At 48.4% G+C, this 24,686-nt stretch overlaps 1 protein-coding gene across 6 annotated transcripts in view; it reads left to right on the top strand.

Annotated features, from left to right (window-relative positions):
* Positions 1–24,003, top strand: part of esr1 (estrogen receptor 1) — a 408,574-nt gene extending 384,571 nt beyond the window's left edge. For all 6 annotated transcript variants that reach the window (XM_070889920.1, XM_070889924.1, XM_070889921.1 and 3 more), the window contains 2 exons: positions 816–999; positions 22,486–24,003. In XM_070889920.1, coding sequence (XP_070746021.1) covers positions 816–999; positions 22,486–22,705 — 404 coding nt within the window. In that variant the 3' untranslated portion in view covers positions 22,706–24,003. The remainder of the gene's footprint in view (positions 1–815; positions 1,000–22,485) is intronic.
* Positions 24,004–24,686: the final 683 nt, after the last annotated feature.

Raw genomic sequence — 24,686 nt, 5'->3', positions numbered from 1 at the left:
GAGCCCTGGGCCTCAAAATTAACCAGTCCTCATGCCGCAAGAATGGGCGGGTGATGGGCGCACTCGGCCCGCTGTCCACCCTTTCTCCACCAGCAGTTAAAATTGGCCCTCTGTGAGTCTTGTGGCACTCCTTTCATCTGTGCTGTTTTACCTGCAGGCACGACTATTCAAGTACTCTACTGGCTGGCCTCCCATCTTCCACCCTCCGTAAACTTGGGCTTATCCATAACTCTGCTGCCTGTAGCCTAACTCGCACCAAGTCCCGTTCACCTGTCAAACCTGTGCTTGCTGACCTACATTGGCTCTCGTTCTGCCAACGCTTTGAATTTAAAATTCTCATCCTTGTGCTCAAGTCCCTCCATGGCCATGCCATGCTCTCTATCTCTGTGACCTGCTGCAGCCCTACATTCCTTTGAGATCACTGTGTCCTCCAATTCTGCCCTCTTCCACATCCCCGATTTTAATCACTTCACCATTGGCAGCTGTGCTGTCTGTTGCCTAGGCCCCAAACTTTGGAACTTCCTTCCTAAACCTCTCCGCCTCTCGTTCCTCCTTTAAGAGACTCCTTAAAACCTACCTCTTTGACCGAGCTTTTGGTCACCTGCCCTGATATCGCCTTATGTGGCTCGGTGTCAAATTTAGTCCAACAACGCTCCTGTGAAGCACCTCGGGATGTTTTATTACATCAAAGGCGCGATATAAATGCAAGTTGTTGTTGTTTGTGAGATTTGTCAGCCCCGCTGAAGCATTTATATTCCAAGTGCTCTCGTTCCCGTGCGGTGCTGTTCCTAACTGTTCTGTTTGTTTCCCCGCAGGTGTCTTCCCCTTCCTCTCCAGTACCATGGAAGCTCTGAATGACAGTGAGCAGATTCAGATCATCTTGGACAAAATCACTGATGCTTTGGTTCACTTTATCACCAGGGCAGGGCTCTCGCTGCAGCAGCAGTCTCGGAGGCTAGCCCAGCTCCTCCTCCTCCTCTCCCACATCAGGCACATGAGGTGAGCAGAGCCCTTTTCTCCGCACCCAGTACCCAGCCGATTGGCAGCTTGTCACCGCTCCCGAATAATTACACCGTTTCCGTATGTACAAAAAGGGTATAGAGGCCCTAGAGAAGGTGCAAGAAATATTCACAGAACTGAGAGGTTGTAAGTATCAGGAAAGATTGAACAGACTGGGGCTCCTTTCCCTAGAAACGAGAAGGCTGAACTGATCGAGGTCTTCAAAATGGTGAAGGGGTTTGATAGGGTAGGCATAGGGAAAATGTTTCTATTTGTGAGGAGACCAAAACTAGGGGCCATAAACATAAAATAGTCACTAATAAATTCAATAAGGATTTCAGGAGAACCTTCTTTACCAAGAGAGTGGTTAGAATGGGGAAATTGCTACCACAGGGAGTACTTGAGGCAAATAGTGTAAATTCATTTAAGGGGAAGCTAGATAAATACATGAGGGAGAAAGGAATAGAATGATATGTTGATAGGGTTAGATGAAGTAGGGTGAGTGGAGGCTCGTGTGGAGCATAAATACTGGCATAGACCTGTGGGGCCGAATGGTCTGTTTCAGTGCTGTACATTCTCTGTAATTCTATGGTTATAATTTGAAGAGTCAGTAGCACCATTAGCACCCTCTTAAAATCTAAAAAAACATACTATCATTAACATATCATCAGCTTTGTATCATTTTTATAAAATTCAACTTCTGCCACAAATTTCAGCCAACAGGGCCGGAACTTCTGCACAACTCCAGTGGAGCTGGGAGGTTGCAGTTTGTGGTGGATCCTGGATTGCTGTGTTTCTGCCTCTCTTAAGCTTCCCCACTGAATTATGCTCAGGGGAAGGAAGTGGCTTATTAAATTCAGCCCCATCACATCGAAGGATCACTCTAGGTGTGTCGGGTGGGGGGGGGGGGGGGGTGTGGTGGTCCTAATGTACCCTGGGAATTCCATCCTCCATGCCCAATGGATCCATAAGAACATAAGAATTAGTAACAGGAGTAGGCCATCTAGCCCCTCGAGTCTGCTCCACCATTCAATAATATCATGGCTGATCTGGCCGTGGACTCAGCTCCACTTACCCGCCCGCTCCCCGTAACCCTTAATTCCCTTATTGGTTAAAAATCTATCTATCTGTGACTTGAATACATTCAATGAGCTAGCCTCAACTGCTTCCTTGGGCAGAGAATTCCACAGATTCACAACCCTCTGGGAGAAGAAATTCCTTCTCAACTCGGTTTTAAATTGGCTCCCTCGTATTTTGAGGCTGTGCCCCCTAGTTCTAGTCTCCCCGACCAGTGGAAACAACCTCTCCGCCTCTATCTTGTCTATCCCTTTCATTATTTTAAATGTTTCTATAAGATCACCCCTCATCCTTCTGAACTCCAACGAGTAAAGACCCAGTCTACTCAATCTATCATCATAAGGTAACCCCCTCATCTCCGGAATCAGCCTAGTGAATCGTCTCTGTACCCCCTCCAAAGCTAGTATATTCTTCCTTCAGTAAGGTGACCAAAACTGCATGCAGTACTCCAGGTGCGGCCTCACCAATACCCTGTACAGTTGCAGCAGGACCTCCCTGCTTTTGTACTCCATCCCTCTCGCAATGAAGGCCAACATTCCATTCGCCTTCCTGATTACCTGCAAACTAACTTTTTGGGATTCATGCACAAGGACCCCCAGGTCCCTCTGCACCACAGCATGTTGTAATTTCTCCCCATTCAAATAATATTCCGTTTTACTATTTTTTTTCCCAAGGTGGATGACCTCACACTTTCCGACATTGTATTCCATCTGCCAAACCTTAGCCCATTCGCTTAACCTATCCAAATCTCTTTGCAGCCTCTCTGTGTCCTCTACACAACCCGCTTTCCCACTAATCTTTGTGTCATCTGCAAATTTTGTTACACTACACTCTGTACCCTCTTCCAGGTCATCTATGTATATTGTAAACAGTTGTGGTCCCAGCACCGATTCCTGTGGAACACCACTAACCACCGATTTCCAACCCGAAAAAGACCCATTTATCCCGACTCTCTGCTTTCTGTTCGCCAGCCAATTCTCTATCCATGCTAATACATTTCCTCTGACTCCGCGTACCTCTATCTTCTGCAGTAACCTTTTGTGTGGCACCTTATCGAATGCCTTTTGGAAATCTAAATACACCACATCCATCGGTACACCTCTATCCACAATGCTCGTTATATCCTCAAAGAATTCCAGTAAATTAGTTAAACATGATTTCCCCTTCATGAATCCATGCTGCGTCTGCTTGATTGCACTATTCCTTTCTGGATGTCCCGCTATTTCTTCCTTAATGATAGTTTCAAGCATTTTCCCCACTACAGATGTTAAACTAACTGGCCTATAGTTACCTGCCTTTTGTCTGCCCTCTTTTTTAAACAGAGGCGTTACATTAGCTGCTTTCCAATCCGCTGGTACCTCCCCAGAGTCCAGAGAATTTTGGTAGATTATAACGAATGCATCTGCTATAACTTCCGCCATCTCTTTTAATACCCTGGGATTCATTTCATCAGGACCAGGGGACTTGTCTACCTTGAGTCCCATTAGCCTGTCCAGCACTACCCCCCTAGTGATAGTGATTGTCTCACCAGCTGAACCTATACCTGCCCAAACCAAACGCAGGCTTCATTCTGGGCCTTACGAAGGCTCAATAAACGCAAGTAACAAAATAACATTTTGAAAGTGGCAGGACAAGTCGATAAGACTATTAATAAAAAGCATATGGAACCCTTTATAAATAGAGGCATAGAGTACTAAAGGGAGGAAATTATGCTAAACCTTTCTAAGTCACTGGTTAGGCTTCAGCTGTCCAATTGTGTCCAATTTTGGGCACCCACGTTAAGAAGGTTTTGGAGAGGGTGCAGAGATTTATTAGAATGATACCAGGGATGAGGGACTTCAGTTATGTGGACAGACTAGAGAAGCGAAGGTTAAGGGGAGATTTAATAGAGGGGTTAAAAAATATGAAGTGTTTTGATAGAGTTGATAGGGATAAACTGTTTCCACTGGCAGCTGGGTTGGTAACCAGAGGACACAGATTTAAAATAATTGGCAAAAGAACCAGTGGGGGGAGGCGAGAATAATTTTACACAATTAGTTTTTTTTTAATTCATTCGCGGGATGTGGGTATCTCTAACTGCACTTGGGAAGGTGATGGCAAGCCGTCTTCTTGAACCAATGCAGTGGTGAAGGTACTCCAACAGTGACTTTGTCGTAGTGGTTTTGTACAACTGAGTGGCCATTTCAGAGGGCAGTTAAGAGTCAACCACATTGCTGTGGGTCTGGAGTCATATATAGGTTAGGCCAGACCAGGTGAAAACAGCAGATTTCCTTCCCTAAATGACATTACTGAACCAGATGGGTTTTTACGACAATCCAGTAGTTACATGGTCACCATTATTGATACTAGCTTTTTAAAAATTAGAATATGAACTCATGTCTCCAGATTATTAGTCCAGACCTCTGCAGTAACATAACCACAATTCCACCGTTCCCATATATGATTTACGATGCACTGCCTGAAGGGGTAGTGGAAGCAGATTCAATAGTAAACTTCAAAAGAGAATTGGATAAATATTTGAAAAGGAAACATGTGCAGGGGTTCGGGGAAAGAGCAGGGGAGTGGAGCTAATTTGGTAGCTCCTTCAGGCTCGATGGGCCGAACGGCTTCCTGTGCTGTATATTGCCCTTCTCATAGCAATGGGGTGTTGCTCCGACTCCAGCCTTCTCTGTTCTCCCGTTACAGGTGCCGGCCACTTGCCCCGAATTGGACTCTAGCTGAACTGAGAAACAGAATACAGGAAATCAGATTTAAAGCATAATTAAGGTGTAAAAATTTGTAAAATCAGCAAAAACACGATTAAACATGTCTATATGGCAGCACTGTGTGTTTAAAATGTGACTAACATGGTTTTCCATTAGAGGCCTGTGCCTCACTGAGAAGCCTGGGGCTTGAGTTCATGGGGCTTCCAGAGCGATCTCTCTCAGCCCAACAAGGTAGCAGTCAACGACTCCCAGCATGAACCTGTGCCTGCAACTCCCATGATTGACAGGAAAACTGGCCATTCACAGAGCTTGGGAGGACTTGCTGTTCGTAAGCCTTGCCCCTCCCTGCCCAGTACTGGCCAAAGCCAGCAAACCATTTGGGGGGATTTAAAGGTAAATATTAATGTATTTTTTGTATAAAAATATCAAAGCAACGTAAAATGTGAACTTTTAATAAACAGTTTATGTTTATTAAAGCACCTAGATGTTAATGTAATATCATTGTAAAGTCCTGTCCCTGCAGTACAGACTCACACGAGGCACATGCTGAAGTCAAGGTCACTCAGGACCTGCACCTTTATTACACAGCTCTCCAATGCCACACTTGCCTGAGACCTGTCTTTATATAACCTGTGTAGAACAGGTATCCAGTGTCTCCTGCAAGTGCACCCCTGGTGGTAAGGTATGCTTGTGGTTACAGGTCATCTCTAGTTACAGTCATGTATAGCATGGTAAGATACAGTTATGTATAGTAGTGTGAGATACATGACAATCATCATAGGCAGTCCCTCGGTGTTGAGGATTTCTTGCTTCCACATTAAAAATGAGTTCTCAGATGCCTGTTAAGTCCAATGCGGGAGTTACAGTTTCTGTCACAGGTTGGACGGACGGTGGTTGAAGTGGCGGTCTGTTGAAGTGCTCGGGTGGTCATGTGCTCCTTCCGTTGTATGCGCTTGCTCTCCGCTTGCTCCCGGCGAAGAGACTCGACGTGTTCAACGCTCTCACGGATTATTCTCTTCCATTTTGAGCGATCTTGCGCCAGTGATTCCCAGGTGTCGGTGGGGATGTTGAACTTTTTCAATGAGGCCTTCAGGGTGTCCTTGGAGTATTTACTGTAAAGTCCTGTCCCCTCAGTACAGATTCACACGAGGCATGTAGTGAAGTCAAGGTCACTCTGGACCTGCACCTTTATTTCACAGCTCTGGAATGCTGCACTTGCCTGAGATCTGTCCTTATATACCTGTCTCTTGCAAGTGCACCCCTGGTGGTAAGGTATGCTGGTGGTTACAGGTCATATCTTATTACAGTCATGTATAGCATGTTGGGATACAGTTATATATAATAATGTAAGATACATGACATCACCCTCCCCCAAAGTCTTATTGTCTTTATAAGTTCAGTCTCTCAGGTGGTCTACGCTCTCGCATGGAGCGTCTGAGTTGTGGTTCAGTTGTTTGCCTTGGTGTCTGTTTTTCTTTGGGTGTGGTTGCTGGTATCTCGCCTGGGCTGTCTGTTTCGATTGGTGTGATCGTTGTTGACTCACCTGGGCTGTCTGTTGGGATTGCCCTTCCTCAGGTTGTTCCCTCTGTCTGTCCACCAGGTGTGGTGCGAGTTCCACATTGTAGTCTGCCTCTGGTTCCGCAGTGCTGTTGGTAAATCTGCTTTTGACTTGGTCTACATGCCTCCGGCAGGTTTTGCCATTGTCCATTTGTACTACCAGTAGCCTGTTTCCTTCCTTGCCCGTTACTGTCCCTGCAAGCCATTTGGGACCCCTGCCATAGTTTAGTACAAACACTTTGTCCCCTATCTCATTCCATCTCCCCCTCGAATTTCTGTCATGGTACTCAGTCAGCTTACGGCGCTTTGCCTCAATGATTTCGTACATGTCTGGGAGTTTAATGAGAGCCTTGTTTTTAAAGTCCTTTTCATCAACAGTTGCGCGGGGGGGATCCCAGTCAGTGAGTGCGGACGAGATCTGTATGCCAACAGCAGTCGCGACAGGCGACCCTGCAGCGTGGGACCTTGGATTTTAAGCATGCCTTGTTTAATGATTTGCACTGCTCTTTCCGCCTGGTCGTTGGAGGCCGGCTTGAACGGTGCCGTCTTGACGTGATTTATGTCGTGGTCAATTATAAAGTCTTGGAATTCTGCGCTGGTGAAGCTAATATGTCAGGGATTCCGTGCATTGCAAACATGGTTGCGAGGCTCTCCACAATGGTGGAGGTTGTGCTCGAGTTTAAAATGGTGCATTCGATCCACTTTGAAAATGCATCTACAACTACGAGGAACATTTTGCCCATGAATGGGCCCGCATAGTGTACATGCACCCGCGACCACGGTTTGGTAGGCCAGGGCCAGGGGCTCAGTGGAGCCTCCCTGGGGGCATTGCTGAGTTGGGCACAAATGGTGCACCTTCGGACGCAGAGCTCCAAGTCCGCGTCAATACCAGGCCACCAGACATGGGATCTGGCTATGGCCTTCATGAGAACGATCCCCGGGTGCTCGCGGTGGAGCTCCCGGACAAATGCCTCTCTGCCTTGCAGAGGCATGACTACTCGGCTGCCCCACATCAGGCAGTCTGCTTGTAGTGATAGCTCATGCATGCACCTGTGAAAGGGTTTTAATTCCTCGGGGCAGGCATTGCGAGCCTCTGCCCAGTCACCGGTTCGGACACATCTTTTTACTAAGGATAACGTGGGGTCGCTGGCCATCCAGGCTCTGATTTGGCGAGCCGTCATGGGCGAACCTGTGGACTCAAAGGCATTGATTGCCATGACTATCTCACAGTCCTGTTCGTCAAACCCTTCTGTGGTCGCCAGGGGTAGCCTGCTGAGCGCGTCGGCACAGTTGTCTGTGCCTGGTCTGTGCCTTATGGTATAGTTGTAGGACACCAGCATGAGTGCCCACCGTTGAATTCGCGCCGAGGCGTTGGTGTTTATTGCCTTGCTCTCGGATAGGAGGGACGTGAGGGGCTTGTGATCAGTTTCTAACGCGAACTTGGCCCCGAAAAGGTATTGGTGCATCTTTTTGACACCGTACACGCACGCGAGCGCCTCCTTCTCTACCATTCCGTACCCGCGCTCTGCCCGCGAAAGTGACCTGGAGGCATAAGCTATGGGTTGTAATTTGCCCGCACTATTGACATGTTGCAAAACGCACCCGACCCCATACGCTGACGCATCGCATGTGAGAACTAGCTTTTTACCTGGGTCAAAGAAAGTCAAAACACTGTTGGAACACAGAAGGTTGCGTGCCTTATTGAAGATGCGTTCCTGGGCGTCCCCCCAAAACCAATCGCACCCCTTCCTGAGTAGCACGTGGAGAGGCTCCAGCAGCGTGGTTAAGTTCTTGAGTAATTGAGTAGCCCGAGAAAGGCGCGCATTTCTGAGTCATTCCGGGGCCTGGGTGCCAGGCGAATTGCTTCTGTTTTGGACTCTGTTGGGCGGATTCAATCAGCGGCAATCCTTCTGCCCAAAAATTCAACCTCGGGTGCGAGAAACAGGCACTTGGATTTCTTGACTCGTAGGCCTACCCGATCCAACCGCTTTAGTACTTCCTCCAAATTACGGAGATGGGTGTCGGTGTCCCTGCCCGTGATAAGCCTGTCGACTTGAAATACAACCGTCCCCGGGATGGACATGAGCAGACTCTCCATGTTGCGCTGGAATATGGCAGCTGACGACCTGATGCCGAATGGGCATCGATTGTACATGAAAAGGCCTCGATGTGTGTTGATGGTGGCGAGTAGCTTGGATTCCTCGGTCAATTCTTGCGTCATATACGCAGATGTAAGGTCTAATTTTGAGAAAAGTTTACCTCCAGTCAATGTGGCAAATAAGTCCTCCGCTCTGGGCAGCAGGTACTGGACCTGTAGGGAGACTCTGTTTATGGTAGATTTGTAGTCCCTACAGATTCGTACGGATCCATCAGGCTTCATGACTGGGACGATGGGACTTGCCCAGTCGCTAAATTCCACATGTGATATAATGCCTTCCCGCAGAAGCCTGTCTAGTTTGTGTTCAATCTTTTCCCTCAACACATAGGGTACAGCTCTGGCCTTGTGATGGACCGGTCTAGCATCCTGTGTGATGTAGAGTTTGACTTTGGCCCCTTTGAAAGTGCCCACACCTGGCTGAAAGAGATGTTCAAATCACTTTATAACTGTTGAGCAGGAGGTCCGTTCCTCTAATGACATGGCATGGACATCATCCCATTTCCAGTTTGGTTTTGCCAGCCAGCTTCTCCCCCGCAGTTCTGGGGGGTCTCCGGGGAAATTCCACAGGGGAAGTCGGTTCACTGTCCCTTTGTGTGTGACAGAGAGCATGGCGTTGCCGAGGACTGGTACGATTTCTTTGGTATAGGTCCTTAGTTTGGTGTCGACCCTTGTGTGTTTTGGTCTGTCTCTTTTATGCGGCCACAGTTTTCAAATTGTTGCGCGCCCATGAGAGATTGACTCGCTCAAGTATCCAGCTCCATGTTGACGGATATCCCGTTGAGTAGGACCCTCATCATTATAGGAGGCATCCTATCGTAGGAGCAATGGCCATTGATCGTGTTGACCCGCTGTACAACGGTGTCCCGGGTACTGTCCCCACCGTCTTCTGGTCCGCTTTCCAACCCATCCGATTCGTATACCAGCCGAGCTGCCGTTTTTTTGCACATGCGGGCCAAATGCCCTGTATATTCACAGTTCCTGCAAACATCCTGCTGAAATCGACATTCCCTTGATGAGTGCCCACCCCCATACCTCCAGCACAGACTGCTTGCAAAGAATGAGCTGCGTCTGGCTGATCTCTCTTGAGCTTCTCTCAGTTTATAGTTGATTGCTCACATTGTGGGTTGATGAGGTGTGAACAGCCATTCCTGTGGCCCTTGATGGCTTCTGTTGCCACTGCTTGCTGTCGAAAGCCTGTTCTGCTGGTTTTGTCTGTGTGTGGGGGTAGCAGCTTTTCTAATGCTGTGAACTCCTTGTTCCATTATTTCGTTAGTTGTTGTACCTGCATTGTAAATCAACCTTGTTTCGTCTTCCCCTACCAAGAATGTCTGTGCAACCAGTGCTGCTGCCTCTAAGGTCAGGTTCTTGGTCTCTATGAGCTTTCGGAATATGCCTGCGTGGCCTATTCCTTCAATGAAAAAGTCTCTCAGCATTTCTCTCCTCAGCTCATCGGAGAACTCACATAAACTAGCCAACCTCAAAAGTTCCGCCACGAAGGCGGGTATGCTCTGGCCCACACAGCGTCTGTAGTTGTAGAACCTGTGTCTGGCCAGTGTAGGCTGCTCGCTGGCTTCAGGTGGTCTCAATTCTTCAAACGACTTGCTTGCTGGTTTCTCAGGTGCCAATAGATCCTTCATTAAAGCGTATGTTTTCGAGCCACAGCTGGTCAAGAGATGGGCTCTTCTCTTGTCTGCCTTATCGTCGCCGAACCAGTCTTTGGTTACAAAGCTTTGCTGGAGCCTTTCTATAAAGTCCTCCCAATTGTCTCCCGCATTGTACTTTTCATCTGATCCGTTGTTCACCATTCTGTGGATTCTGTAATCCCGTAACCCGTCGCCACTGTAAAGTCCTGTCCCCTCAGTACAGATTCACACGAGGCATGTAGTGAAGTCTAAGATACATGACATTTACTCTGCCCACCTTGGGCTCGTTTTCCCTGTCGGAGCTCTGAGTAGAGCATACGGACGATGTGGCCCGTCCATCAGAGCTGATCGAGCATTGTCAATGCTTCGATGCTGAGGATGTTGGCCTGCGCAAGAACACTGAGGCAGCGTTGATGGTACTTCTCCAGTGCTTTGATATGCCTGCTGTCATGTTTGTAACTACAAAGTAACACCACTGTATTACTGTATACACTCAACCTAGATGCACACCTTGACCACAGGGGGTGAACTTGTGGGAGACACTCCTTACCTGATCACACAGGTATATAAAGGGAGGTCCCACGCAGGGTCATTACTTCTGGAGTCCTGTAATAAAGAGTTAAGGTCACAGAGTGGCCTTGTCCCTGGAATGTGCCTCGTGTGGTTTCATGCTGTAGAGTAAGGACTTTACATTGGCAATGAGAAACGGGAATTCACGACCCACGAGAATGGCCACCGGTAGCACAGAGGAACGGTACTGTGTTGGGGAAGACTGGGATGATTTTGTCGATAGGCTTCAGCAAAGCTTCGTTACTAAAGACTGGCTGGGGGATGCAGCGGCCGACAAGCGACGGGCTCCTCTCCTGACCAGCTGCGGGCCAAAAACTTATGCGCTCATGAAGGACTTATTGGCACCCGAAAATCCGTCAGACAAAACCTTTGAAGAGCTCAGCAAACTAATCAGGGAGCACCTCAAACCGGCGAGCAGCATACACATGGCTCGACACAGATTCTACACCCACCGACGTCGTGAAGGACAGAGCATACCGGACTTTGTAGCGGACCTCCGGCGTTTGGCCAGCCTTTGTAAGTTCACAGACGCCTGCAGGGCGGAGATGCTAAGGGACTTCTTCATCGAGGGTATCGGTCATGCGGGAATTTTTCGCAAGTTAATTGAGACCAAGGACTTGACCTTGGAAGCAGCGGCGTTGTTAGCTCAAACTTTCATGGCGGGGGAGGAAGAGTTGAAAATGATTTACGCACGCAATTCTGCCCCTAACGTGGCGATGGATCAGGGAGTCAACAGCATCAATGCTACTCAGAGCCCCGCAGGCAGGCAGGGGCAGTCCGACATTTACCAGGCAGCAATAGATCCCAGAGCAGGACCTCGACAGAGACAATGGCAGGCTGAACGGACATTCACGCCATCACAGTGGACAATGCGGCCCGGGATGGGGCCATTGACACCCACTAATAGGGTACTTAAGAGCAGTCAAAGGGACAGTCAGGGCGGAATTCCTGGCCATAGTCCCTTTGTCCCCAACAATGGAAATTTTAACTCATGCTGGAGCTGTGGGGTAAAACACTCAGCCAGATCTTGCAGATTCCAACATTTTGTCTGCAGAAACTGAAATCTCAGTGGCCATTTAGCTCGAATGTGTAGAAAACCTGCAACTAGACTGATATATGAGACAGAGGGACCAGAAGAGGGTTCTGTGAGGCAGGATGACTTTTGGGGCAAATCGATGGACGCCGAAGTTCAGCGGGTCCATGCGGCGAATATTCACAGTTCATACACCAAAACGCCACCAATGATGATGAGGGTTTTGTTGAACAGTATCCCAGTACACATGGAGCTGGACACTGGGGCCAGCCAGTCACTCATGGGCGTTTAGCAATTCGAGAAGCTATGGCCACTCAAAGCCAGTAGACCCAAACTAGAACGTATTGAGACACAATTACAGACTTACACCAAGGAAATCATTCCGGTGCTCGGCAGTGCAGTGATGGCTGTCACACACAATGGGTTAGTGAACCGGCTGCCACTCTGGATTGGCAATGGTCCCGCACTGTTGGGGAGGAGCTGGTTAGCCGAGATGAACTGGAAATGGGGGATGTTCACGCAATGTCCTCGGTGGAGCGAAGTTCGTGCTCACAAGTCCTACAACAATTCGAGTCACTATTTCAACCGGGCATTGGGACTTTCAAAGGCACTAAAGTAGTGATACACATCACCCCGGACACCAGGCCAGTGCACCACAAAGCCAGAGCGGTGCCGTATGTAATGCGGGAAACAAATCAAGAGCGAATTGGACCGGCTGTTGTGAGAGGGCATCATCTCGCCTGTTGAATTCAGTGACTGGGCGAGCCCCATCGTTCCCGTTCTAAAAGCGGATGGCTCTGTCAGGATCTGTGGCGACTACAAGGCCACCATCAATCGGGTGTCCCTAAAAGACCAATACCCGCTCCCAAGAGCGGAGGTCCTCTTCGCCATGCTGGCAGGCGGCAAGCTGTTCACCAAGTTGGACCTCACTTCAGCCTATATGACCCAGGAACTGACCGACGAATCCAAACTACTGACCACCATCACCACGCACAAGGGACTGTTTGCGTATAACAGGTGCCCGATTGGCATTCGATCAGCGGCCGTGATTGTTCAACGTAACATGGAAAGCCTGCTTAAATCCATTCCTGGAACGATCGTATTCTAGGACGACATCCTCATCATGGGTCGAGACACCGAGGAACACCTCCACAACCTGAAGGACTGGACCGGGTAGGCATGCGACTCAAGAAGTCTAAATGCATGTTCTTAGCTCCTGAGGTTGAGTTTCTGGGCAGGAGGGTTGCTGCAGATCGGATTCGGCCCACCGAATCCAAAACAGAGGCGATTCGACGAGCACCCAGGCCCTGCAACACATCGGAGCTGCGTTTATTCCTGGGACTGTTGAACTATTTCGGGAACTTTCTGCTGAACTTGAGCATGTTGTTGGAGCTGCTACACGTGCTCCTGCGTAAGGGTTGCGATTGGTTTTGGGGGGGACTGTCAGGAACGGGCTTTTGATCGGCTGTGAAACCTCCTTTGCTCAAACAAATTGTTGACCCTGTACGACCCCTGTAAACATTTAGTTCTGACTTGTGATGCATCGTCCTATGGGGTTGGGTGTGTGTTGCAGCAGGGTAATGCTGATGGTCAGCTACAACCTGTGGCTTATGCCTCCAGGTCGCGCTCTCAAGCAGAACGGGAATATGGCATGGTCGAGAAGGAAGCGCTTGCATGTGTCTATGGTGTAAAAAAAATGCATCAGTACCTCTTCGGTAGGAAGTTTGAATTGGAGACGGACCACAAGCCACTCAGATCCCTGTTGTCAGACAGTAAGGCTGTCAATGCCAACGCATCAGCTCGCATACAGTGGCGGGCCCTCATGCTAGCTGCTTATGACTACTCCATCTGGCACTGGCCCGGCATTGAAAACTGCACTGACGCACTCAGCAGGCTCCCACTGGCGACCACCGAGGAGGCAGCTGAGCAAAGCGCTGAGATGGTCATGGCTGTCGATGCCTTTGACAGTACAGGCTCCCCCATCACAGCCCTCCAGATCAAAATCTGGACAGAGATCCCCTCCTATCCTTGATTAAGAAATGTGTCCTGCCTGGGGATTGGGCGCCCGCACACGGAGCATGCCCTGAGGAGGTCGGACCATTCCACAGGCGGATGGATGAGCTCTCCATCCAAGCCGACTGCCTACTATGGGGCAACCGGGTAGTCATGCCCCAGAAAGGCAGGGAGGCATTCATCAGGGAACTCCACACGAGCACCCAGGCATTGTGATGATGAAGGCCATTGCCCGGTCACACGTTTGGTGGCCTGGAATTGATTCAGACCTGGTACACTGTGTTTGCAGGTGCACGACCTGTGCCTAGCTGGATAATGCCCCCAGGGAGGCCCCGCTCAGGCCGTGGCCCTGGCCCACCAAGCCATGGTCACGTATTCACGTTGACTACGCGGGTCCATTCATGGGGAAGATGTTCCTCATTGTAGTAGATGCGTACTCAAAATGGATCAAGTGCATCATCCTGAATTCATGCATGTCATCCACCACCATGGAAAGCCTACGTGCGATCTTTGCAACCCATGGCTTGCCGGACATCCTGGTTAGTGACAATGGCCCGTGTTTCACGAGCTATGAATTCCGGGAGTTCTGGGAGACAATGGCATCAACCACGTCAGGACTGTGCCGTTCAAGCCAGCCTCCAATGGCCAGTCCAAATCATTAAGCAAGGTATGCTCAGGATTCAAAAACCCTCCCTACAATGCCGCCTATCGCGCCTCCTGCTGGCCTATAGATCCCGACGGCACTCGTTCACGGGGGTTCCGCCCGCAGAGCTACACATGAAACGGACACTCAAAACTCGGTTGTCCCTCATCCATCCAGTCCTGACCGGAATAGTTGAGGGCAAGCGCAAGTCACAAAACGAGTACCATGACCGAAATTCAAGGGGGAGATGTATAGAAATAAATGATCCTGTATTCGTCCTCAATCACGCCATGGGGCCCAAATGGCTTGAGGGTACTGTAATTGGCAAAGAGGGGATCAGGATCATCGTGGTAAAACTCAACAATGGCCAGATATGCCGTAAGCACCTGGACCAAGTAAAAAAAAGGTTCAGGATGGACACGGAAGAACCTGAAGAAGACCATGAGATGGAGCTCACACTACCGCCAGTGAACGTGCAACAAGAGCAATCGGAAGAATGCACAGTCCCTGAGGTCAGCCCAGACAGGCCGGAATCACCACAGGTGACAGACACTCACATCAGTGTCCAACAACCAGAGCCCCAACTGCAGCGCTCCACGAGGGAGCATAGATCACCTGAAAGACTGAACCTATGATCCCAGTAAGACTCTGCGGGGGGGGAAGATGATGTCATGTTTGTAACTACAATGTAACACCACTGTATTACTGTATACACTCAACTTAAATGCACACCTTGACCACAGGGGGTGAACTTGTGGGAGACACTCCTTACCTGATCACACAGGTATATAAAGGGAGGTCCCACGCAGGGTCATCACTTCTGGAGTCCTGTAATAAAGAGTTAAGGTCACAGAGTGGCCTTGTCCCTGGAATGTGCCTCGAGTGGTTTCATGCTGTAGAGTAAGGACTTTACATCTGCTGTTCTGGTCCATGTCTCAGAAGCATATATATTCCTCTATCATCGAATTATAAGATGCAGTTGATGTTTGCATCTGTGCTCACTCGGAGGACGAACTCCAAACCATCGTCAACACGTTCAACGTAGCGTACGAGAGCATGGGTCTTACACTGAACATCCGTAAAACAAAGGTACTCTATCAACCTGCCCTCGCCACACAGCACTGCCCCCCGATTATTAAAATTCATGATGAGGCCTTGGATAACGTGGACCATTTTCCATACCTCGTGAGCCTACTGTAAACAAGGGCAGACATCGACGGCGAGGTCCAACACCGCCTTCAGCGTGCCAGCACAGCCTTTGGTTGCCTAAGGAAGAGAGTGTTTGAAGACCAAAACCTTAAAACCAGCACCAAAGCTCATGATCTACAGAGCAGTAGTAGTACCTGCCCTCATAAATGCTTCTGAGACATGGACTATATATGTTAATGGACTGCTTTAGAGACAAACCATCCCCAAAGCCAATCATGATCCTCCCCCACTCTCAGGAACACCAGGTTGTTTTTTTTTAACCAATCTGTAGTCCTAGCTTGAGGTGGCTGCTGTCCCCACATCCTTATTACCTTGACCATTAGATCAGCAACAATGTTACAGATGAATTTTTCAGGTGAAATATTTCAGATTTGGACTGAGGATATCTGAGCTTAGTAACAGGGATCTGCCTACTTTGTCTTCATGCTCATCCTTTACACCTTATGGAGCTAATTTAGTGGCTCAGTTTTGGAGACTTTTGTGCTTGAGGCTAAAATAAGCAGTGTGGGCACTGTTATCATTGTACCATGTGTAAAGTCCTTACACAATACCACAAATCCACACGAGGCACATTCTATGGACAAGGTCACTCCATGACCTGCACCTTTATTCACAGGACCAAGAAGTGATAAACCTGCGTGGGACCTCCCTTTATAGACCTGGATGACCAGGTGAGGAGTGTCTCCCACAAGTTCACCCCCTGTGGTCAAGGTGTGCATTTCTTACATATATACAGTATTGCAGTGTTGTTACATAAAGGTTACATGCATGACATCACCTCCCCCTCAACATCTTATTGGGATCATAGGTTAAGTCTCTCGGGTGGTCTGTGCTTTCTCGTGGAGCGCCGCAGTTGGGGCTCTAGTTGTTGAGTCTTGGTATGTGTGTCTGTCCCCTGTGGTGATTCCGGCCTGTCCGGGCTGACCGCAGAGACTGTGCATGCTGCTGAATGTTCTTGTTGCTTGTTCACTGGGAATGCTCCGTGTGCGGGCGCCCAATCCCCAGTCAGGACACATTTCTTAATCAAGGATAGGAGGGGATCTCTGTTGGTCCAGATTTTGATCTGGCGGGCTGTGATGGGGGAGCCTGCTCTGTCAAAGGAATCGACTGCCGTGACCATCTCAGCGCTTTGCTCCGCTGCCCCCTCAGTGGTGGCCAGTGGAAGCCTGCTGAGCGCGTCAGCGCAGTCTTTGGTGCCTGGCCGGTGCCGGATGGTGTAGTCATATGCAGCGAGCGTGAGAGCCCATCGCTGTATGCGAGCTGACGCATTGGCATTGACAGCCTTGCTGTCTGACAGCAGGGATGTTAATGGCTTGTGGTCCGTTTCTAATTCTAACCTCCTGCCAAAAAGGTACTGATGCATCTTTTTCACCCCATAGACACATGCGAGTGCTTCCTTCTCAACCATCCCATATCCCGGTTCAGCTTGAGAGGGCGACCTGGAGGCATAAGCCACAGGTTGTAGTTGGCCCTCAGCGTTACCCTGCTGCAACACGCACCCAACCCCATAGGACGATGCATCACACGTCAGAACCAATTTCTTACGGGGGTCGTACAGGGTCAACAACTTATTTGAACAAAGTAGGTTCCCCACCCGCTTGAAAGCCCGTTCCTGACAGTCCCCCCAAAACCAATTGCAACCCTTGCGCAGGAGCACGTGTAGCGGCTCCAACAATGTGCTTAAGTTCGGCAGAAAGTTCCCGAAATAGTTCAAGAGTCCCAGAAATGAACACAACTCCAATGTGTTGCAGGGCCTGGGCGCTCGTCGAGTCGCCTCAGTTTTGGATTCGGTAGGCTGAATCCCATCTGCAGCAACCCTCCTGCCCAGGAACTCAACCTCAGGAGCCAAAAACACACATTTAGTCGCAGGCCTACCTGGCCCAGTCGGCGTAGCACCTCCTCCAGGTTGTGGAGGTGTTCCTCGGTGTCACGACCGGTGATGAGGATGTCGTCCTGAAATACGATTGTTCCGGGAATGGATTTGAGCAGGCTTTCCATGTTTCTTTGAAAAATCGCGGCCGCTGATCGAATGCCAAACGGACACCTGTTGTCAACAAACAGTCCCTTGTGTGTGGTGATGGTGGTCAGTAGTTTAGATTAGTCGGCCAGTTCTTGGGTCATGTAGGTTGAAGTGAGGTCCAACTTGGTGAACAGCTTGCTGCCTGCCAGCGTGGCAAAAAGGTCCTCCGCTCTTGAGAGCGGGTATTGGTCTTGTAGGGACACCCGGTTGATAGTGGCCTTGTAGTCGCCACAGATCCTGACCGAGCCATCCGTTTTTAGGACGGGAACGATGGGGCTCGCCCAGTCGCTGAATTCAATGGGCGAGATGATGCCCTCTCTCAGCAACCAATCCAACTCATTTTCAATTTTCTCCCGCATAATATATGGCACAGCTCTGGCTTTGTGGTGCACTGATCTGGCGTCCGGGGTGATGCGTATCACTACTTTGGTACTTTTGAACGTCCCGATGCCAGGTTGAAATAGTGATTCAAATTGCTGTAGGACCTGTGAGCATGAACTTCGCTACACAGATGACATGGCGTGCACATCCCCCCATTTCCACTTCATCTCAGCTAACCAGCTCCTCCCCAACAGTGTGGGACCACTGCACGGGACAATCCAGAGCGGCAGCCGGTTCACCGATCCATCGTGTGTGACCTCCAACATTACACTGCCTAGCACTTTGGTGTACGTCCGTAATTGCGTCTCAATGCGTTCTAGTTTGGGTCTGCTGGCTTTGAGTGGCCACAGCTTTTTGAATTGTTGAACACACATGAGTGACTGGCTGGCCCCCGTGTCCAGCTCCATGCGTACAGGGATTCTGTTTAATAGGACTTTCATCATCATGGGTGGCGTTTTGGTATATGAGCTGTGAATGTTTGCCACATGAACCTGCTGAACTTCAGTGTCCATTGATTTGCCCCAAGCGTCATCCTGCCTCGCAGACCCCTCATCTGGTTCATCCGCCTCGTATATTAGCCTGGTTACAGGCTTTCTGCACATTCTGGCTAAATGGCCACTGAGGTTACAATTTCTGCAGACAAACTGTTGAAACCTGCAAATCTTGGCAGCATGTCTGCCCCCACACCTCCAGCATGAACTGAGATTCCCACTGTTGTGAACAAAAGAGCTGTTACAAGGCATTCCTCGCTGATTGTCCCTTTGACTGCTCTTGAGCACCCTGTTAGTGGGTGTCAATGGCCCCATCCCAGGCCGCATTGTCCACTGGGGGGGCGTAAATGTCCGTTCAGCCTGCCATGGTCTTCTGTTGGAGATTTACTCTTGGGTCTATTGCTGCCTGGGATGTCTCAAACTGCCCTTACCTGCCTGCGGGGCTCTGTGTTGCATTTATGATATTGACTCCCTGATCCATCGCCACGTTGGAGGCAGAGTTGCGCGCGTATATCATCTTGGTTTCCTTCTCCCCCGCCATAAAAGTCTGAGCCTTCAACGCCGCCGCTTCCAAGGTCAAGTCCTTGGTCTCAATTAACTTTCTGAAAATCCCAGCATGACTGATGCCCTCAATAAAGGACTCCCTTAGCATCTCCCTCCTGCAGGCGTCTGTGAACTTACAGAGACTGACCAAGCGCCGGAGGTCCGCAACGAAATCCGGTATGCTCTGTCCTTCCCGACGTCGGTGGGTATAGAATCTGTGTCGAGCCCTGTGTACGCTGCTTGCCGGTTTGAGATGCTCACCAATTAGTTTGTTGAGCTCTTCAAAGGTTTTGTCCGCCGGCTTCTCGGGTGCTAGCAGGTCTTTAATGAGTGCGTAAGTCTTAGGTCCACAGCTGGTCAGCAGATGAGGCCTTCGCTTGTCGGCCGCTGCGTCTCCCAGCCAGTCCTTCGTGACAAAACTCTGCTGGAGCCTCTCAACGAAATCGTCCCAGTCCTCACCAACACAGTACTACTGTTCATCATCATGGGTGGCGTTTTGGTATATGAGCTGTGAATGCCTGTTTCTCGTCGCCAATGTAATGTTCTTACACAATACCACAAATCCACACGAGGCACATTCTATGGACAAGGTCACTCTGTGACCTGAACCTTTATTCACAGGACCAAGAAGTGATGACCCTGCGTGGTACCTCCCTTTATATATCTGGATGACAAGGTGAGGAGTGTCTCCCACAAGTTCAACCCCTGTGGTCAAGGTGTGCATTTCCTACGTATATACAGTATTGCAGTGTTGTTACATACATGACACCATGGAGTGTTAGGGGTTTCTGCCATCAGTCTGACTCATGCCACTCGTAGGGTGTTAAATTGTGATCAATCCCTCACTCTGAACCTTCTCCACTTGTGCCTCTCTCCCGTTTCCCCCTTTTCTCACATTCACTATTTGTTTTTCTCTCTTCTATTCCCTCGCTGTCCTTTTCCCTTTCATCACTCTGCTTCTCTCTTTCATTCTCTCTCCTTCCCTCTTTCTTCACCCTTTCTCCTTCTCTTCTCTCTTTCATTCCCTGGCTCCTCTTTCATGCCATCATCCTCTCTTTCATCACTCTCTCACCACCTCTCTCTTTCATTCCCTTTCCTTTCATCTCCTTCTCTCTTTCATCACTCTTTCCTTCATTTTCTCTCCTTCCCTTTTTCTCTCCTCCCTCTCTTACAGTGTCAGCTATAGCTCAGTGGGTAGCGCACTTGCCTCTGAGTCAGAAGGTCATGGGTTCAAATCCCATTCCAGGGACTTAAGCACATAAATCTAGGCTTACACTCCAGTGAAGTGCTGAGGGAGTGCTGTGTATTGTTGGAGGTGCTGTCTTTCAGATGAGACTTTACATGAAGAAGAGCAGGGCAGTTATCCCCGGTGTCCTAGCCTAATATTTATCCCTCAATCAACATAACAAAATCAGATTATCTGGTCGTTATCACTTCGTGGGAGCTTGCTGTGCCCACATTGGCTGCCGTGTTTCCCACATTACAACAGTGACTACACTCCAAAAGTACTTCATTGGCTGTAAAGCGCTTTGAGAGATCCGGTGGTCGTGAAAGGCGCTATATAAATGCAAGTCTTTCTTTTTCTTTTCCCTCGCTCACACAGTTACTGATGGTAGCTCTTTGCCTCACTAATAGTGCTATACTCCAGGTAATGCTACCTGGCTGCTTACCTGCTGTGAAACTGAGTAACACTGATGATTTGTGCTTTTGGCAGTCTCTCCCCGTTTGTTCCTTTGCCGTGTTCCCTATCAGTTGATTATTTAAGAACTGAATGTGCCTGGCAGGCTCCTGTTAAATATGGTGGCACATTCACAAACATACAAACGGATCAACTATTGTATGATAGATCAGGTCCACTCTAGAATTAGTTATAGTTTAAAACCATGACGTTCGCTCTTGGTATATGAGTTAGGAACATAGGAACAGGAGGAGGCCATTCAGCCCCGCGAGCATTTCAATTAGATCGTGACTGATCTGTATCTTAATTCCATCTACCCGCCTTAGTTCTGTAACCATTAATAGTCTTGCCTAACAAAAATCTATCAATATAAGTTTTGAAATATTTACTTGACTCCCAGCCTCAACAGCTTTTTGTATGCAGGTGAGAGCTCCAGATTACCACTACCCTTTGTGTGCTTTCACCCCTGAGCAGCCTAGCTCTAATATAAATATTGTGTCCCCTTAAGCTTCTGAACTCCCCCGTCAGAGGAAATAGTTTCTCGCTACCCACCCTATCAACCTCTTTAATCATCTTAAACACCCCTTAATCTTCAATACTCATATACAATTTCATACAATCGTCTATACTCATATACAGTATCAGGGACGTCATTCCACCTCTGAATGACGCTTGATTAGAGAAGGTCTTAGAGCCGGTCAGGCAACATCTGTGGAGAGAGAAGCAGTGTTAACGTTTTAGGTCCTGGTCAAAACTGGAAGATGCTGGCGATGAATAGCTTTTGAGCAACTACAGAGCCAGGGAAAAGGGGAAGAGGAGGAAGGAACAAAGGGGAAGGTCTGTGATAGGGTGGCAGGCAGGAGTGATTCAATGACAATAGGGATGATGGGGCAAGGCAAAAGGGAATGGTAATGGGACAAGTAAAGAAACAAAAGAGAGACGGTGTAAATGGTTACGGCAGCGGGGGAGGGAAGCATAAGAGGTGTCTAAGCAGAGCTGTTGATTTTGTAATTTGCCTCCTGGTCGAAGGTGCCCTTTACCCCTCGAGTGTTCCTGACATATATCACTACACTCCCTCCTTTTCGGTCAAATTTGCCTCGTCAACCCCAGACAAATATGGGCTTATACCTTTGTAATTGATCAACATAGCAGCAACTTCCAATTGTATAACCCTTCCACTTACCTTTCTACAGCTTTTTTAAAAATTCTCGATTTATATATAACATTTGTTATTATTAGTTCATGGGATGTGGGCGTCACTGGCAAGGCCAGCATTTATTGCCCATCCCTAATTGCCCTTAAGAGGGTGGTGGTGAGCCGCCTTCTTGAACCGCAGAGGGCAGTTAAGAGTCAACCACATTGCTGTGGGTCTGGAGTCACATATAGGCCAGAGTATGTAAGGACGCCAGATTTCCTTCCCAAAAGGACATTAGTGAACCAGATGGGTTTAATGACAATCCGGTAGTTTCATGGTCACCATTACTGATACAAACTTTTTATTCCAGATTTATTTAATCAACTGAATTTAAATTCCCCAACTGCCATGGTGGGATTTGAACTCATGTCTCTGGATTATTAGTCCAGGCCTCTGGATTATTAGTTCAGTAACATAACCATGCTACTGTACCCATGCAGTTAATATGCCAGAGTGACTGGTCTGCGCAATCGTGTGAATGGTCTTGGGAGGTTTGGGATATTTCTGTGTATGTTGCGTGTACTCAGCTGATGCTGAACTGATTTCCCGATAATGTGCTTTGATCACCAGTAACAAGGGAATGGAACACCTGTACAGTATGAAGTGTAAGAACGTAGTGCCACTGTATGACTTGCTGCTGGAGATGCTGGATGCTCACAGAATGCACACACCAGTGGACAAGACCCAGCCTGCAGGAAATGGAGCAAGTCCAATGAACAGAGGGACCACCTCATCCTCTTCTTCATTGCCTCTAAAGAAGACTGACGTGAGTTTTGAAACGTCCAGATAGGTAATTGATCCAATGGTGCACAATATTAATGGAAATCCCAACAGAAGACTACCTATGATCACTTGCAAATGTCACTGCAGCAAAATCATATAGCTTCAGCCTCATCTAAACACACTCCATCCAACTGTACCCTGCAAAGAAGAATGCCCTGTATTTTGTATGCCTACTGACTGGGGTCAGGGGTTGTTAATGATGCAGGAACAGTATAATGTTTCCAGCAGTTATGTAAAGTTCTCTAGTATTTCTGAAGAATTTACCACGATTTCAAATGCTTCACACAAACATTAATGCATGGGACATGAATATGAATGTTCAACGGAAATATAGGACTGATACTAAAGGATCTGTAATGCTTAGCCTTTTAAGGAACGCTTGGCGGCAAAATGAGTTAAGACACTGACTTTTCACCTCTGGGACCTGCCGACTGTTTGGAGGAAGTCTGGAATGAAAGGATTCGAGGTGAAATGGATCTTAATGCACTCTCAGCACACAACTGGCTCTTAAAGGCAATCCCAAAGGACAGCTGTTTTGGGGAATAGGGGAAAATGCCACACTGGTGCATTAGGGGGCAGTTTTGTGAGGTGGGGCAATGTTGTTGATGCAGAGTAGAGGCAGCTTTACTCTGTCGCTGAATCCCATTCTTTCCCTCACCTTTAGCACAAAATTTAAAAAGCAAAGCACACATCACCCCTGCGAACTCTGCATGTGAACTTCCCCATGACTCCACCTCCGCTCTTTTGCTAACATTGGCACCGGTCTTAGTTGTGTTGCTTCTTCCATCATCATTGTTGGTTTATGCTATGCTCATTATTAAGTTGAATAGGTCTACTTGTTTTATGCCCAGTTAAAAGTTTATAATTTGATCAGGACTTAAGGCAGCGTCTGCTTCCACTAATTACAGCCACTGCTCTACACACCTCCAGTTAAGTCTGACATCAGTGCTGGGTCAAAATCCTGGAACTCCCTACCGAACAGCACTGTGGGAGTACTTTCACCACACGGACTGCAGCGGTTCCAGGTGAAGGCCCACCACCGCCTTCTCAAGGGCAACTAGGGATGGGCAATAAATGCCGACCTTACCCATAGCCCTAGAATAAGTTTTTTTTAATGGGTGTGGAAGGATCCATGATCAGGGGCCGAAGTCCCTGAAGCTCATGGTACCATCCAGACCTTGATGCTTACCTCAAAACGTCTTTCCAACAAAGCCTTTTGTCACTCAATGGGCAAATCCGATTCTATACCCTGGTCAGGAAAAGGTTTTTCACTCTAGATTGAGGTCTTGTTGAGTTGACCAGACATTGGTGCAATATTGTCACCAATATCAGCACTGGCCACTACCTCATCCATTGGTGGTTAGTAGGACATCCTTTCTGGAACAGTACAGTTTAGTCCGTATCATTACTCCATCATCAGTGAGAAGGCAGATTTTCTGCTTCAGCCTTAGATGTGATGCTTTCCAATTTTAGTTCCTCTTTTTTATTGTTGCATCAGATGCTAATTGTTTCGGCGCCATCAAACCTACGGCACTGGGAAGCATATTGATGTCTTGCGTTTTGAATTCTGGGCATATTGCTGCAACCCAAGGCTAGGTAGATTATTTCAGGGGCTAGATTTATGATGGTCTTGTCTGATGCAGCCAGGATAGAGCAATTACCTACTTTACACGTTGAATGAGTGATGTACCACCTGCCCACCAGATCCATCCTCAGTGTTGATTTAGTCTCGGGTTTGATAAGTGAAATTGAGACAGAGATATGGACTGATTCAGTAGTATAGGAATCCTCTTGCTCTTCCTTCCCTGACCAGTGAAGATCACCCAACCACTCATTACACCCTTATTGGAGCAGTTTCCCCATTCCCCACAATATTGAATTTACTTGATTTCTGGTTACACTGGCTCTTTGGGAGGTGACCCAGAGGTCACAGTCATAACCAGCAAGAGGAAACTCTCAGGCAAGGACTGGGAAGATCTGTATGGGTT

Source organism: Pristiophorus japonicus, chromosome 9 (assembly GCF_044704955.1).
Source record: "Pristiophorus japonicus isolate sPriJap1 chromosome 9, sPriJap1.hap1, whole genome shotgun sequence".
Taxonomy (NCBI): Eukaryota; Metazoa; Chordata; class Chondrichthyes; family Pristiophoridae; genus Pristiophorus; species Pristiophorus japonicus.
This window is presented reverse-complemented; position numbering and strand designations above follow the sequence as displayed.